We start from the raw sequence: 18,454 nt of genomic DNA, 5'->3' as shown, positions 1-18,454 counted from the left end.
CCTAAGGTTAAAAATTAAGGAGGTAAGGTAACCTTAGCGCAAGGTTGTTTTGTACAACGGGACCCAGGTGGGTACATTAGTGGAAGGGTTTCCGCCGTAGACTTCCGCCCGTATCCCCCCTAAATTTTAACAATCAGAAAAACGAGGGGTGACACGGAAACTTGTTAAAGCGTCATTGACCAATGAAATTTAAGTATTTTACATGAATGTAAGATAGATGTAGATTTCACATTAATATGATTTGACTAGAAGCCATGAAATACGTTTCACGTGAGGTAAGGTGAAATGGGGTTTAAGAATATTTCACTCATATGACTACGTGCATGCTTGTGTATGTATGTACTAGCCCAGACTGAGGCTGGTTTTATAGTGCTAGCTCACTGAGATACCATACGGCAGTTAAGCATGAATACCCCACTCAGACACATTATACTGACTCCGAGCCGACCAGTCCTTGTTGTACCCATTAATGCCGAGCGCCAGGCAGGGACCATCCTCGATAATCTCCAGGGTGTACGTTTCGATAACTCTCCACTATACCCTGGATGCATCTACGGCTCGGCCCGATGATTTTATTACCTCCCTTGGTTGGCTCTTAATCCAATCAGGTGTCTACGCTGGGAAGTTGAGCGTACCAATCACAACTTTCGCTTTTTAAATTATCTAACCGATTAAACTTGTCAACAAAATAATTGTTGCAGATACTCTGAAAGAAGGAGTTCTTGCATATATGTTTTTAAGGTTTCAGGCCTGTCAACTTGTCTGTATGTTTTCCCCCCAAATCTGAGTCGCATTGCAAACAAACTTTGGCGGCTGCAACCGCTATTTTTGTTGACACTGGAAAGCTCGGTTGTAACGGCGGCTTATCTGATTGCCTACCGTGAGAATGCGGAGCCAGCAAAGGGAAAAATAAAATCATCGGGCCGAGCCGTAGATGCATCCAGGGTATAGTGGAGAGTTATCGTAACCTATACCCTGGAGATTATCGAGGATGGGCAGGGACCAACAAGTACCATGTTTTAACGTCTTTTGGTATGACGCGGCCGGGGATCGAACCCGCGACCTTCCGCTCTCCGGGTGGACGCTCTAACCACTACACCACGGAGGCGGTCTTAAAATACGTATTAAAATGATATTGAGCATACAGACATTAAATTATCGGGTAGGGTTAAGGGGGGATACAGGTGGAAGTCTTTCCAAATTCCGGTACAGAGTTGCGTCTCCTGGGCGATGAAACAACGTTCCACGTGTGTTCGAATCCAGAATCGTCCTGATTATGTTTCTACGTTTGTCGGCACCAATCCATGATTGTGAAGATAACAACCCGCATCACTTCATGTTTTTCTACCTATATCAGTCTGACACCTCGTGATACAACTGACACACGTTTTCAAAGCGGCGAGTAATAAGACTCATTCAAGATATCTAGTTTTGAAGTTTCATCAAAATGTCGCGTCTTCGCGGTTGAAATCGATATTTTGAAAATGTAAGCACTTGCATTAGCGTGACAATGCGACATGACATCAAACCGTTCTGCTGTTGCCGTTGCCTCCCCCCGCCCCTCTCAAGCGAGTATGTATATGATCACCTTAATGTCTAATGCATTATTTGATTTAATTGGCTGAATCAGAACGGTTCTATCAATCTATGAATACAAACTGAATTGAACCAAGCGTAACCTTTGAGTTTATTAAATATGCTTTCGTGATCATGTATTCTTAGCATTTGGTTAAGTATACGTATTAATATTTAAAGGCTGGTTGTGTCTTGACAGACTCAACTTGAACAGCTCTCAATCTTGTAATAACAAACTGGTAAAGACTTTGTGATAAATAGTCCAATATCTACAACGAGAACGCTTATAATGAAACATTTTTGTTTGTTTTTGTTAGTCGAATTGTGTGTGTAACCTACTACTGGTATACGAACTTAACTTAGTGGGTCCTCTTGAGTTCGTTATAACCGAACTTTACTTTTTTCAGACTGTCTGAACTCTTCCAGGTTTAACACGATTAATGTAAGAGTGCATTGGTCAGACTCTGCATAGTTCGTCGACCAGAAGAACTACAATTGTGTTTAATATTCAAGCTTGCTCTCCTGTGGTTTGCAATATCTTTATTAGCCACACATTCTGACTTGAATACTGCAAACTATGATTAAAACGAAATCAAAATTTTAGTTCGTAATAACCGAAGTTCTTTATATGCACTTTGACTACAATATGCAGCAAGAGAACACAGTTCGTTACATGCGTCTCTTCGTTGTAAGTGTGTTCGTTTTAAATGTAGTTTTAGAGTGAGTGAGTGAGTTTAGTTTTACGCCGATTTTAGCTATATTCCAGCAATATCACGGCCGGGGACACCAGAAATGGACTTCACACATTGCACCCACGTAGTTTTAGATGTCTTAAAGGTCGAAACATATTTCCTGATTGGTTGTGTATGTAGAAGTCTGACGGTTCCCCAAACTGTAAAATAATTAAGTTAAGTTTGTTTACTGGAATTTTAGTTTCTTTAGAATCAGTATAATCAAGGGCCAACACCTGGTGGCATTGCTGATTTTCAAAGATCAATTCAAATATTTTTCGGCGGCATTTTGTCTTTAAAGCCAAATGGAAACAGTTCCAGAAAATAATCGATTTGATAATTCTGTGGTGTTAGTTAACTGTTTACAGTCGCTTGGCATTGTTGAAGATGTTGACACAATCCTTGGAGGAGTCTTCCATCCTGGACGAGCACAAAGAAGTATTGTGTTGAAGATGACGTCGCTGAAATGATGGATATGAAACTGTGCGACTTTACACACGGTGATCTGACCTTCAGAGATTTTCATCTGATGTGTAAACAAATATATGACTTCCTGCTATTCTGAGTATGTGCCACAATGAAAACATGAAGATGCGATTCGGATTCTGTGATAATAGAATATAGATATATTGGTCTGCGAGGAGCCAGTGTAATTGACTGTATTATTGCTTCGTTTAACATGTTTATATTGTGCTGTTATGTGGTTGTGTACACTGGGTCAGAACCTGAACACGTGGCAATATCTTGTCGATTTCAGTCACATGTTGCCGTCAACATGACGTCAAACCCTTGTACTGAAACTGCTTTATGGGGGCCATCTCAAACTCATGTTGGACCCTTTCAAGCTAATCATTGTAATCACAGTTACCACCGATATCTTTGATATGCTGTAGGAGTGAGTGAGTGAGTTTGGTTTTACGTCGCTTTTAGCAATATCCCAGTAATATCACGGCGGGGACACCAGAAATGGGCTTCACACATTGTACCCATGTAGGGAATCGAACCCGGGTCTTTAGCGTGACGAGCGAAGGCTTTAACCACTAGGCTACCCACCGCCCCTGTGCTGTAGGATTATTGTGAAATAGGACATAGCCCTTGATGTGACACACAGTGTATACGAATGTAATGTCTGATGCAAGTATGAAAAGAAGTGTTTAATTTAGCAATGACCGTAATCTAAGATGAATCAAATAACAGAATGTTGGTTGTAATACATTAACTGCACACTTGATGAGCCATGAGATATTGCAAGCAAGACAACTGTGGACACGTGTCCGATGTATTTCAGGGTGAAGGTCATGAGAACTCAATATCTTAAAGTAAATAATGCCTGACACTAGCTGTCTATGTAGTAGTAGTGAGTGAGTTTAGTTTTACGCCGCACTCAGAAATATTCCAGCTATTTGGCGGCGGTCTGTAAATAATCGAGTCTGGACCAGACAATTCAGTGATCAACAGCGTGAGTGAGTGAGTGAGTATGGTTTTACGCCGCCTTTAGCAATATTCCAGCAATATCACGGCAGACAATTCAGTGATCAACAGCATGAGTGAGTGAGTGAGTATGGTTTTACGCCGCCTTTAGCAATATTCCAGCAACATCACGGCGAGCGACACCAGATATGGGCTTCACACATTGTGCCTATGTAGGGAATCGAACATGGGTCTTGGTGTGACGAGCGAACGCCTTAACCACTAGGCTACCCTATCGTCCCAGTAGTAGTAGTAGTAGTAGTAGTAGTAGTAGTATGATAGTAGTCTGTCGATAGTACTAGTCCAGTAGTATAGATAACATAAAGTCGATCCTACTCGTTCCAACTTAAAGGGCCACGGTAGACCCATTAATAGTGGTTCTGTAGGTGTGTAGTTCTACGTGATGTATGTGGAATAGCATCGTTGTGTTGGAAGTTGGTATCGGCGTGTTTAATAATTGGAGCTACGTGGGACTTCAAATGCCATCAAAACCTGGCAGTTAAGTACACTTGCGCTCGCGCCATTCTCTGGAATCATTGGTTTGCTGTTTAACGCCGCACTCAGCCATATTCCAGCTATATGACGGCGACAGTAATTACTCGAGTCTGGACCAGACAATCCAGTGATTGGCATCATGAGCATCGATCTACGAAACGGAGAAATGATGATGTTCATCAGTCGAATCAGCGAGGCTGACCACTATAGGGCTGGGACGGGTAACCCGGATACCCGGGACGGGTGGGTAATGAGTTGGACCCGGGTACTCGTCTCAATACCCGGACCAGTTATGATCATGTGTCTAATAGTTTAAACAATGTAATATCTTATTCTTTCATGATTAAAAGGTCGTATTGTCGTTGAAGATTTAGACATAATTATATAGTCACGTCTTTTGAATATAATACATGGTTAAGATATTGAAAAACTCGAAATTCTAGCCTCCGAGCGGAAGAATATACAGTGTATTGCCATTTCTTACAAATTTGATATCAGGAATTAACATAACGGGTATCCGGGTAGGGTAATAGGGGGTGGGGTACCAGGGTAGAAAATGTGGACCCGTCCCAGCCCTACTGACACCCGTAGTAGCCTCTTACAATCATCATCCCCTCTTCCGTCAGGCATCGATGGCTGAGGACCGATTCTAACACGGACCTTCACGGTTCTGGTCGCACCAAGACTGTTCTACCAGTGTGGGAGACACCCACACACATCATTACACATCCACCGTAAAATCTCGCGTAACCTCGCGTAAACAGTCGTTCAAGACAACAGTTCTCGATCCCTGGTTAGGCCACACTCTTGACACCAACGAAGTCGTAGTTGACGATGCTGTTCTGTCGTAACAAGTCTCACGGTCTGACTAATAAACTTGCCTCACGAATGGGCTTTTACATTGTCTGATCAGACACAATGTCTAATCACCAAATGGTTCCTGTTTAAGAAGATACCGATGTTCACCTTTGTCGCAAATGACGTGGGTGAGTGAACAGTCCAAGTCAGAAATTGGGGTGTTCTATTTTTGCCTGCAGTATTGTTTGGGGGTTAAAATCAGTGGACCGTACTCATCCCTACAACAATTGGGATTAAGGTTATAGTCTGTATCAGAAATACACGTATGCCAGCAAATAAGGAGAAACCTTGAGCTTGGCATCGCCCGTTACATGGCTGTGGATGTTCCTGTATATTCTAACAAGGTTGTTGGTGGTGTTTGTTTGCAGGACAACATTTCTTCCAGCATCTCCAGTGGACAGTTTGATTTCTTCTTTATTTCACTCTAAACCTCTAACCTTTGAAAACTAAACTCCGGCCACCCCAGGAATTGGGAGCAAACTGTACACGTGCCTCTGCCATTATAGAATGTCTCGTAAACTAAGTTGCTGTTGTACAATCCCCATGCCTCCTGTCATATTTGATTACTTTTAATGATTGAGTTCACTAATCATTATGAACTGTGGTCAGTGTGGTCAGTGAGTGGACTTGGTGGTGAGTGAACTCCACTTACTCAAACTGACTATATTTGTGCAAGCACTGGGCTGGTAATCCTAATCCGCTTATAGCCACACGATGTAGGTCACGTGACGTTGATTGTGCTGTGTGACACGTGACATGCTCTGGCTACAATCGACTCCAGTGTCCGGTGTTTCGAAGAATAACAGTTGCTAACAGACAACGTTCAAACAAGCGAGAACACATAAATTGAACATACACAAGAGCATTTAAATCATCTCTCAAAATACAACCACAAAAAAGGTTTATTCAGTCCATTCCATGATTCAAAATTCAGACGTTCAAGTGGCTCGCATCAGCATTATTTCAGAAGTAAAAAGAACGTGTATAAACATGCTTCATATTGAGAACCAAAACCACGACTGTGTATTTCCTAACTAACACGACAAGGACATTTCATCAAAATGTAGCGTAGTCGCACTGTCGGGCTTATATCCATTATTGTATGTTTTTATGTTTCAAAAAAGCGCCACAGGGCATAACTTCATCAAAATGTCTCGCTGTCGCGCATTTTCTCATTGCTCAATGTTTCCAATAGTTGTTGAAAGGAAATGTCGCATGAATATTTCAAACCGTATTTTTAAAATGCTAGCAAAGCGTAATCTGTAATAAATATTGATGACACGAACTCAGTCACAACAATTGCAAATGCGCATAATGCTACCTCCCGAAGAAGGAACCAAGTCTGTGTGTGACAGGGTCGTCGGTTATCTGAAGATTCTACATCATTTATCTTCAAGCCCTTTACATTTACGAGTTTGTACACAAAACCGACCGACAAAGAAGCAAATAACTTGAAAATGGATTTTAAAGAACAAATATACTTTTGTTTTTTTGTACTCTTTAACCATTACATATGAAAGACGTGTGGTTAGTCTTAAGCGGAACACCAAATTCGTTCTTAAAAACCTTGTGGTTAATTAATACCGAGAGATTAAAAGTTGCCAAAAAGTCGCCTGCTTCACTCTCGCCCGCCAACGAAACCACAGAGAGGTTACGTAACTCTGTCGCCAGAGCACTGCAGTGACGTCATAGGAGGAAGGGTTTTCAGTTATAAAGTGTGTAACAAGCTCGTCATTTTGCTGATTTCTTGACGTCAACGAGGACATGCCGAATCGTTGCGTTCCTAGGGGTCGGGTGATGGTGTCACCATGCACTGATTTCCACCAGACCCCGTAGTTCGTGCTAAATGGGTTATGTTTGTGAGTGCGAAGCGAGCGTTGTGGAAGCCTGGAACGATATCTTACTTGTGAGATTTGGGAGAAAAGACTTTCTTCACAATCGGGTATCGGCCCAGGAACCTGATATCAATATCACTCATTGATGTTCAGAAACCTCTAGTGGCCCCTAAACTAAGTTGAACCCGCAGTCGAAACCCCTAAGTTAACAGCACCTTTTGTTTACCCCCCTTTAAAGGGGCACTGATCCAGAGCGATTAATGCTTCTCACCAACAGTCTAATTACAAAACCTAGCTGCAAGCTGGCCAGTATCTGCTGCCTCGACCGTGACGGACACGGGGACTGGGCTGGGCATTTTCTAATGCTTGGATGGTATAGTGACTGATCCAATTTGATCCTATTTATGTGTTTTTTACCTCAATATTTAATCATGTCATGTAAAAATATGATGTCTATTACCTATGATATTAAAACACACATTTGATTTCTTTGAATCCATAAACTAATTTACAACCCCACTTTGCCATTGCTAGAAAAATCTGATGTACATCGACCTGTAACACTCTCTCACTGGCTTCCTGTACATACTATATATTTTGCTCGTAATCACATTCACAATCATCATTGATGAAGGGGCAAGAAGTAGCCCAGAAACGTTGTATTGTAAATACAGTCAAATTCCGATGAGTCGAATGCCGGTGTCTCGAATATTATGCATAACACGAAGAAGTTGTAAATCCACACCATATGTTGTTATGTCCCCTCCCAACTTCTAAAAGCTCATCAAGCATCTGATGGAAATATTATCGAGTAAAAATAATTTCATCTTTGTTGATTAATCTACACTCGTACTATCTGTTGCGCTTGCGGGTGGCGTAGCAGAGATCACGAACCAGTCAAGAATTCTGGGATTCACGGGAGAAAAACAATAACAAAAGCAACAACCGGTCCACGGAAATTGCTCTGGATCAGTGCCCCTTTAAATTCCCCTGCTACGGTTTTCTCGACCACTTGCATTGTATATCCAGACAAACAATTTATGTAAAAAAATATAACGCTTTAAGTCACAACAAAGCGGCAATGATTACCTTGCGATGAACGTGTTTGTGTCAAAATGTCAAAGAGAGAAACAGTTCCTCTCTGCTCAGAATTGTTTGAATAATAACTGAAATTATTATCATCCAGGTGAAGAGAATGTTTACGATCTCATGAATCATTATATCATTCACTTCAATAATAAAACACGGAATATATAAATGATTACAAAACACACATTTGAATTTCAAAACGAAATCGCTAAGGGAGTCAACTCTGGATGGCAAGCCATCAGTACTGATTGGGTGAAAACTTACTTTAGACAGGATTTTACAGGAACTTCGTTTAATAAAAACATTTTATTGCCGTGACAAAATCTGACACGAAAATCAAAAGAGGGGTAAGAGATATTCATTTAGTTCTGTCGACTCAATGACACGAAACAACAGTGTGATGATGTTGACCGAATCTTTACTAAAACGTTTAAACACATAGGCTGTGAAATATAGACGGCTTGGGTTTAAGAATACATTTTCATGCGAAAAAATCAAAACGAAATATAAAAACAATGGTACACAAAGCGCATTTGTCATTTATAATTTAGTATGTTCTAATCTGATGGAACATAACCATGGCGGGGGTTTTATATTTCGTCCAATTTGTATCTCTTTCACTAAATATAATCTATCATTTGAAAGACTGCCAGTGAGTGAGTGAGTGAGTTTAGTTTTACACTGCTATTAGCAATATTCCAGAAATATCACGGCAGGGGACACCAGAAGTGAGCTTCACACACGTTGTGCCCACGTGAGGAATCGAACCGGGGTCTTCGGCGTGACGAGCGAACGCTCTAACCACTGGGCTACCCCGCGGCCCCCGTAAGACTGCCAGACAGGCAGTATGTTATAGCCTCGCCTCATTGGGTATATATCTCCATTATGAACAAAACAAGACTAAACTCATCGCATTACAAAATAACATAAACAAGTGACCCGGTGTGGTTTATAATAGACTTACAGAAAAATACACATGTACCACTCAATGGAAGTTAAGGACAATCCGCTTCCTCCATAACCCATTACCGATTAACGTTAGATATAGAGACATTACTCAGTCGGTTTTTCCTTAACGTCTGTTGAGTAGTATATATAGTCTCAGGGTAAGAAGCAGTTCGACATACATCTCTCAAAAGTATATGCTTATTACATGCAAAACTCTTTTATATAAGATCTATTTTCTCCTTTTTCCAATACTATGATTTGCAGATTTTGACAGTTATTGCATATACTTCAGGCCTGGATAAAATGTACAAATTCTGCTTATCCATTGAAGTACAAATTCCAAATTTCTTCTTGAGTCAGTTCAAACTTTTCTTTATTTCTTCGTATAAGGGGTTGTGTAGAATACATGACATTCACTTTCTTAAAATAAAATTTAATTTCATCATTAAGAGGCACTTTCGAATATCGACCAGTTTCAGCAGGTGTACGAGCGATTTAAACTGTCTGTGGAACATCTATGCGTTCTGCACGTACTTCCGATGTATTTTAGGCACTCTATACAGTGGGACAACGCTTATCTGGACCCGAGATATCCGGAAACCTCGATTACCGGAAGATATTTACGTGAAACGAAATATTTACAAAATGCTTCAATTGTCCGGAAATCCGGTTTCCGGATCCGAACAACCAACTTCAATTACCAACAGTGTAACCGGAATTTTCATATACCGTTACCTTGGATAATGGAAATGCCGTTCGTGGACACAGTCCATTCCTGGCTGAATTTACGGAGGATGTAAGTCAGCTGGGTTTGGGCAATATTCCAGCCATAATACAAACGGGGATACCAAGAATAGGCTTCTGACGATGTACCTATGTGGCCAACTCGAGGTTACAGGTGTCCAACCAGAGTGAGTGAGTTTAATTTTACGCCGCTTTTAGCAATATTCCAGCAATATCACGGCGGGGACACCAGAAATGGGCTTCACACATTGTACCCATGTGGGGATTCGAACCCTGGTCTTCAGCGTGATGTGTCAAGATCGTTTAGTTGAGAGTTAAACTCGGGTTTCAATCGACTTGCAGAAATAGCAATAAAGAATTGGTAGGTGTCATGAGTGGTGACCGATAGGCCAATCATCCATGATTATGTTTACATTAAGTTTTATCGATTGTATGCGATGGTAGCGTAGCGATCGGCACAGCCGTCGGGTGGGGTGCACCGAAGTGTCCGGCCATGTCACGATGCATTGTACTGTAAAGCATTTCGAGTGGGGGGTAATCTCAATTTTTTATATATTTGTTAAAAATCTATAATCCTCCCAAAGACACGAGGGCCTGTGGTTTTACCCCGCACTCAGCAATATTCCAGCTATATGGCAGCGGTCTGTAAATAATAGTCTGGACCAGACAATCCAGTGACCAACAGCATGAGCATCACAATTGGTCAACCAAGTCAGCGATCCTGACCACCCGATCCCCTTTATCGCCTCTTACGACAACCATGGGTTACTGAAGATCAATTCTAACCCAGATCTTCACGGGTACATCATGAAAGAAGCCAAGAAATAAAGTTTCCAGAGAGGGGTCTTGTCTTGCAAAAAAATGTATTGAGTTAATCATTTGAATTTTGCAAGAAACATTGTCACACTGATGTCACACTGATGTCACACTGGTTACGACTGGGTGTAGTTGGCGGGTGATCTCTGCTGAGGAATAGCTGCTTCTGGTCTAGGTATCATTCTTCAATAACAAAACACAGTGCTTGTGACAAGACTATTATGTTTATTTACAGATGAATATATACAAATTGTCAGTCAAAGCAATGTCCAGACATCTGCTTCATCACCTCATCCCAGGGTAACGTCCATTTACCAAAATAATCAAACACTATTGTGTCGCAGGTGAAGGTACTTACGTACATACTTCAACTTTGAGACCACAACTTAGAGACAATGTTAAGTTGGACAAAAAGTTCAACACAAGATGTTTGAATGTAAGTGTAATCTATTTCTGCTATTTACTGCAACATTATAATTTAATATAATACCTTCGAAATATCTTTTCATATTATCAGTCACAAAACACTTGTTTTATTACATACAGCAAAATTTCAGGTGACATAGCCTTGACCTTGTTGATGAGATGACCTAGCCTTGACCTACTTTCATGCATCATCAACTATTTCCTGCACATCATCATCGTCCCCTTCCTCTGGTTCCTCCTCCTCTTCTCCCCCTTCCTCTCCCTCCTCCTCTTCCTCTTCCTCATCGCCGTTGATGGTGATGACCTCGGCACCATCTTCCTCCATAGTAGTGTCTCCATTCTTGTCTTCCTCCAAGGATGCATTCTGTTCTCGCTCCTTCTTCCTTCTTTCTGAAGCTTCTTTCTTTCCTTTCTGTTCATTCCGGAATGCTGAAGAAGGATGAAAATCTTCATTGAAGAGACCAATGTGTATTTCACATCCAACAGTGGTAAATAAAGGTGAGAATATCTTTCTCCAGAATCTGTCTATATAATCTGATAAAAATGTTTTTCCAAGAACAAAAGGTGTTTGATATTGTAACACCTGACTCATTCACTGAAGTGCTCTCTCACATTTTAACCAAAAATCAGGGGGATGGAGATACTGGTCTAAATACTTTTATCATTAGTTTCAAGATTTTTCACACTGATTGACTGATTAGAAAGTTCACCTAACGTGCCTATCAGCCTGTCGTTAAATGCTCAAGAAAAGGTATATTTTCTGAGTTGGAGATCTGATCACTTTATGAGACTGGGTAAGGATGGACAGGTTCCGGTGCCGAATTGTTCTACAAAATGGCGCCACTAGGAGACAGACCATCAAGACACTGCTGTAGGGGGTTGACAAACTGCTCAAACTCCATCTCCTCCATGGCGTCGACCACGTCCTGCGCCGAGATCGTCTTCCTCTTCGCCTTCATTGAGAAGTTATTGGAGCTGTTGAAAGGATAAGAGGACATTTATCTCTAATTGTTTTATCAACATTGTAGTGAGTTGGATTTTATGCTGCTTTTAACAATATTCCAGCAATATCATGGTGGGGAACACCAGAAATGGGCTTCACACATTGTACCCATTCCGTGTCTTTGGCGTGAGGAGCGAACACTGTAACCACTAGGCTTCCCCACCGTCCTGATCAACATTGTAGAAGTTGGTGAGTAGCTTTGAAGAGCTCCAGATAAGATTTAGCTAATGTGGGTACTGTACCCACTGTATTTTTGTGGGGTGGGTATTATGAATGTTGAATGGGTATTTCATTTACCGTTACCCACTGCTTTCAAATATGTACGTATTTCAGTCATTTTACACACCTAAGTATTGTGTCATTGAGTAAGTTTACTAAGCAGGTATGTTCTACCTTATGTCATACCTAATCAAAACCAACTTAAATATAAGGGAAATGATTTTATAAAAATACAGTCATCCTATACTGACAGCATAACACTTGTCCTATACTCACAGTACAACTTGATAGCAATCGATGTCTTTTTCGTTACACAAGCGATTTTTATAAGTATATTCCATACGCGTTTGTTTTAAACTCTTTGCGTATCTAACAGTTTAAATGCGTAATTGGTAAGCAACAATTATTTTTCAATGCGTAGTTGGAAAGTTTCTATGCGTTTTTACCCGGATACGCAGCTTATCTGGGCCTCTGGCCTTGTAAGTCAATGTAAAACCATGCCAATGTTTCCTGCTGTACTTACCATGACGTGGCGTAGAGCACAAACACACTAGCAGCCTTGGAGATGGCAAGCCTCGCCTCCTTGCCAACATTCACACCATCAGGGATCTGGAAAACAAACCACAGATGAGGCAGGCTACGAAAGCAACTAAGGAAAGCAAGTACGGGCTAGGTGCACTTAACAGAAACAATCACACAAAAGAGGAACTAGACAAGTTCCATAATGTTTCAGGGCTCGATTTAAAAGATGTTAACCTACTTCCACCAGGTGCAACCTACAATAACCAAACCTAGTTGAACCAGTGAGTGAGTGAGTATGGTTTTACGCCGCTTTTAGCAATATTCCAGCAATATCACGGCAGGGGACACCAGAAATGGGCTGCACACATTGTACCCATGTGGGGAATCGAACCCGGGTCTTCGGCGTGACAAGTAAACGCTTTAACCACTAGGCTACCCCACCGCCCCCTAGTTGAACAAGCCAAATTCCAGCTGCACTGCTTTTATTGCAATATGCAATGAAAGAAATATGCTATTGAATTATTCAAATTTTAAAAATAAAATGTGCTGACTTAATTATGCTTATGTTAGATTTATTGTTGATTTATTTCTAAAAAAATGATTTACACCTGGTGCAAGTCAGACTAATAACTAGATTAGACTTTGTAATTTTCGGTTGCACCAGTGTTAGTAACAAAGCACTAAATCGAGCCCTGCGTTTGCATGATAAGGACTAAAACCATGTACATTTTCATTGCACATTGCAAAAAAACTAAGCAAACACACATTTTGTTTATTGGGTTCGGACTGATTCACTATTTAGTGCCATTTAACATGACACTAGTTGTATTTTGTATGAGTACTTTGGTGTAATCAGTGAGTCAGTGAGTTTAGTTTTATGCCACTTTTAGCAATATTCCAGCAATATCACAGCAGGGGACACCTGAAATGGGCATCACACATTGTACCCATGTCGGGAATCAAACTGGGGTCTTAGGCAAAGGCTTAACTATTAGGCTACCCCACCCAGCTTAATTCAATCATGCTGATAGGGTATCTATTTTAGCTCCTTGTACACAAGCAAATATCTGAGATTCATTTTATATCGATACTTATATTTCCACCGACACACTTGGCTAATAATCTTGATGTGTATGAACACATGCTAGCATTAGAAATATAAATAATTGGCAGATTGCCATCAGACTGATGGTTTTACACCTCTTTTAGCAATATTCCAGCAACATCACGGCAGATGACACCAGAAATGGGCTTCACACATTGTACCCATGTGGGGATTCGAACCCGGGTCTTCGGCGTGACGAGCCAACGCTTTAACCATTAGGCTACCCCACCGCCCCCGATTGCCATCAGAACCCACATATCTAAGAAGCTGCATTCACTAACAAAACTCTTTAGGTCCTTGTTTCAAAACTGCAGTTTACTGTGATAAATAAACTGATTCATCAATTCCTCATGACTCATAGATCTACCTGCCAAGGGCTCTCTCTTTAAACAATGTTGAACACTGACACATGGACAACTACTGATAACAGTGATGAAACACAAATAAATAGTATAAACCTCATGATTCACAGTCACACACAGCACAAAATGTGGTACCTTGCCTGTTCATTCACATATAGCTGCCAACATACTTGACAAATGTGTATTTATCATTGTAAAATAAATTCTTAAGAATGTTAATGTTAAAGCTACATTACTGATTTATTAATTAACTTATTAATAATAGAATTTTGGCATACAAACAATTGATTAATCAATCTAATGATCCATCTGTGCACTTACTGCATCTTTGATGATTCTGGTTACGACCGCATTTGGGAGGTTGAGGTCCTCTGGACGTTCAGCCATCTTTGTCCTGGTACTTGATCACTGAAATCACAGGTAACGAATTACGACAAAATACAGAACAAAACCTTTAGTAGACAAATGCAACATGCTCCTTTACCAAACTTTCCCATGTTTAGACCACATCTGCACAGGGATTTATCTGGAATTCCCAACCAAGTGTTGTCACCACAAAAACTAGGCTGTTCACAACGGGAACTCTTTGTTCTATCACTACTTATTTTATTAAAGTTGTGATTAGTCATTAACTATCTGTTTACTTTTGTCCACATGCATAGTAGCCATTATTTTACAGATTCACCTCAGATTATGCATCTTAAACAGAATTAAAGGAGAATCTAGCTAACCATAACACCCACACCTACTCACCTATAAGCTTTCATGTCATAAACATAATTGGGGCATGTCTGATTGGCAAGGGGGGGACTAACACTAACAATTGCTCAAAGAATGGTGTTTGATTTACTACACCGGAAAGGGGACCAACAGGACAATGATATAGTAAGGAATGACTTACCCATTAACCCTCTAAATGATCAAAGAAGCATGTGATAGAGAATTTGCCTCTGCCTAGCAGGCCAACTGAACAAAACCTGCAGTGAGGCACCAAAATATGGAAAACTATCACACTTTAAACAGAAATAGCCACACGAATTACAAACAAACATACATGACCATGAAGTTTTATCGTACTCAGAACCCAGTATAAAGAAACCAAACATAGTAAATCATGCAGATGTAATTTGTGTTGCTATTTCTCTTTAATTTGAGTACTTAGGAAGCTTGGTAGCTCTCTGTCAGGTTTCGTTAGTAGGCCTGAATACGGGCCATATTATAACTGCGCCCAGCAAACTGCAGTCTTGTCAGTTAATCATCAATTAACATCTGGTTATTGCTGGTTTTGAAGATGTTCAGGAGTCGGATTGTGCACAATCGCATCTGCCGTGACGTTATTTGTGTATCGGGTAAGAATGAGATTAATAAACTGGCATTGTTAAAGTATACCTTCACAGAAACCCGCTTAACATACGACCTGAAGATCAAGTAAATATGCTCATTTCCATCAGCAGTTTGTTGACAATATTCAGCATGGACCAGACACCGGAAGCTAAACAAATTTGGCGCGTCACAGCTATGAGCTCAGTACAGCGCAAAGGAAACCGGCTCTTGCTGGTCCTTTACACTAAAAGCGCTGGTGTTGAGTTTCAACCAAATTTATAATGTTTCGGACTATTTTTCAAGGTACATAAAAAATAACTATCGTTTTAGGAGGGGGGTATATTTGAATATGTTCTGTATCATGTATTTTGCGTGCTTAAAACTAATAACCGGTTCCATCTTTAGTAAGCGCAACTAGAACGCATAATAACCATTAGACAAGATCCCAGTCGGGTTCAGGAAGGTCGGTCACTTACAGGAATAGTACACGCGTAATGATGACGTCATAACAATTTGAAAATATGCGTGAATATCAAACGAAATATGATTTTTTTTCAACTTCGTAACACCCGGAAGTCGTGTTTTTTTCTTAGATGAATAACTGCGAATGTGACTGCTACAAAGTTTACCGACTGATAATGTAACATTTTTGTTTCCCGAATCAAATTTGGGTTGCATAAACACAAGGTGTCAGCTTATTCATAAACACATGGAAATACAGAGTGAGTGACTGAGTTAGTTTAGTTTTACGCCGCCTTTAGTAATATTCCAGCCATATCACAGCGGGGGACACCAGAAATGGGCTTCACACATTGCACCTATGTGGGGAATCGTACAAGGGTCTTGGACGTGACGAACGAACGCTTTTACCATAGGCTATCTCACAGCCCTTAGAATTACAGAAGAACATTACAAACTTGATTAACATTAAGATATATTATGATAGTATGGCCATTGTGGATAAATGCTCAAACATTCACAAAAGTATTATAAAACTTAACACTGGTAAGAATATTGCAACAAACAGACCTACAGAAGACTTTTGGGGTCATTGAGTTATGTACTCGCTTGTGTTCATCTCAATTGGGTATCCTAATTTTCCTTTGAGTAACCAAATAAATTGTACTCACCTCACTCAAAGACATTTGGGTATTTTGCAATTTTCCATTAATTTTAAAAATGTAATAAAGTTTAAATGTTGGTGTTTGTTATTTATGTTTTATCTGCATTATGAGAAACTGCAAGTTGTCAAGTTCATTTCCTGAAATAGAACCTCTCAGTATACCTGAGTTATTTATCTAACCCCCGGTACGCTGGCTAAGATTTGACAGTTTGTGTGTACGCATGTAAGATCACATTTATTAAGTATTTACAAAAGTTCAAGCGTACTTCTACGCAATAGGCTTAATAGGAATTGAGTTTTCACATAATATTTGCGTAATTTACGCAGATACGCAGCTTATCTGTACCTCTGAACAAAGCAATTTACACATATGTGTGAAGTGTTCATAAACAATTTTTAAGGCCTCATCACGTTTTGTTGTTATGTCCGTTGAGAATTGATAGTAAGTACTGTGATAAAAGACACAATTCAATCTAAAAAAATCTTGAGTTGTCACTGAATTGTTTTTCAACATTCAGGGTTTTACATGACGCGTGATTCTTGGGTATTTGACGCAACAATTTTGTAAAAGACTCTCAAAATATTATCATACGAGTCAAGCTTAACGCAAGTTTTATGAGTGACTTTCAGAATTCATTTCAGAGTCAATAAAATCGATCTTATAAGTAAACAATGATAGTTTTCGTGAGATCTTCATTAATTTAGATATTTGTTTCAATTCATCTCAATAACTGTATGTTACAGTGAATAAATCACAAGCCTGATTATTTGTTCAGTATACTGGAGTTTGTTATGACTGAACTGAACAGTGAAAAATGCACTATTTATTAACTAACATATAAATGACAATACAACACAAAGCAATAAAATCTTTGCAAAACTCTTGCTTTCGATATACAGACATAAATATTGTGCTAAAATTTTAATGACTCTCAAATATGGAAAATGGCTCCCAAAAATAAATACTGTGGGTCACCATGACTCTCTTTTTTCAAAGTTTGTGCAAAACCCTGAACAATCCATTACCAATGCAAGACCATATTCAGCGTGCTCGTTTTGGAGATATAGTTATTTCATATTCACTACTGTTCCTTCATTACTTTCATATCTTGCTCGCCAGGATCAGAAATACTTCGATCACTTCAAAACGGCTAAAAGTGTTTATCGTTTCTGGAACAAGTGGAACACTTTTTATGGATAGACAGCTTCTTTGTTGCAGTAGTTGCGACGTTTCGGTGTAGATCCTAACACCATTATCAAGCAAATGATAACGGTGTTAGGATCTACACCGAAACGTCACAACTACTGCAACAAAGAAGTTGTCTATCCGTAAAAAGTGTTCCACTTCATCATACCAGCTTCTAAATGCCACTTAAGGAAGTTTCTAGAACAAGTTATAATAGTTAGAAATGAACCTATTTCAACCACTAGATCTTTCCTAAATGGGTTACGGTACGATTTAAAAATTACAAAGTTTTAGTTTTGGTTCAGGATCCCAAACTAAACTTGAACCAATCAGGGATAATTTACAACACCCCGTTATATAGTCTCCCTGAAACAATGAATGAGATATAGATGGATATTTATGAATAAAAGTATTAATGTCAGTGGATTGGCTCCTGTCCGTATGGATATACTTTCAATTCAATTTTGTTTCGTTAATGAAACCGGGACGAAAATTTAAAAAAACACACAAAAAAAAACGTAGGTGTAAAGGTACATTTGCGAAATTCTGGTTCAGATAATCGGTCAATTTCGTTTGTACATCGACGCGTTTTCGAAAACTATGATGTCATCAAAACGTGTGTAG

At 39.8% G+C, this 18,454-nt stretch overlaps 1 protein-coding gene across 1 annotated transcript; it reads right to left on the bottom strand.

Moving 5' to 3' along the window:
* Positions 1 to 10,766: 10,766 nt before the first annotated feature.
* On the bottom strand, positions 10,767 to 15,892 carry LOC124278838 (DNA polymerase epsilon subunit 3-like). The gene is made up of 5 exons (XM_046714612.1): positions 15,588 to 15,892; positions 14,520 to 14,606; positions 12,733 to 12,818; positions 11,844 to 11,962; positions 10,767 to 11,416 (listed from the first exon to the last, which is right to left on the bottom strand). The coding sequence occupies exons 2-5, from the start codon at positions 14,583 to 14,585 to the stop codon at positions 11,169 to 11,171; spliced, it is 519 nt and encodes a 172-aa protein (XP_046570568.1). The 5' UTR covers positions 14,586 to 14,606; positions 15,588 to 15,892; the 3' UTR covers positions 10,767 to 11,168.
* Positions 15,893 to 18,454: the final 2,562 nt, after the last annotated feature.

The sequence above is a fragment of the Haliotis rubra genome, unplaced genomic scaffold (genome assembly GCF_003918875.1).
Source record: "Haliotis rubra isolate DU_JTF1 unplaced genomic scaffold, ASM391887v1 Scf242, whole genome shotgun sequence".
NCBI classification, from domain to species: domain Eukaryota; kingdom Metazoa; phylum Mollusca; class Gastropoda; order Lepetellida; family Haliotidae; genus Haliotis; species Haliotis rubra.
The sequence above is the reverse complement of the archived record's forward strand: the minus strand, read 5'-3'. Positions and strand labels throughout refer to the sequence as shown.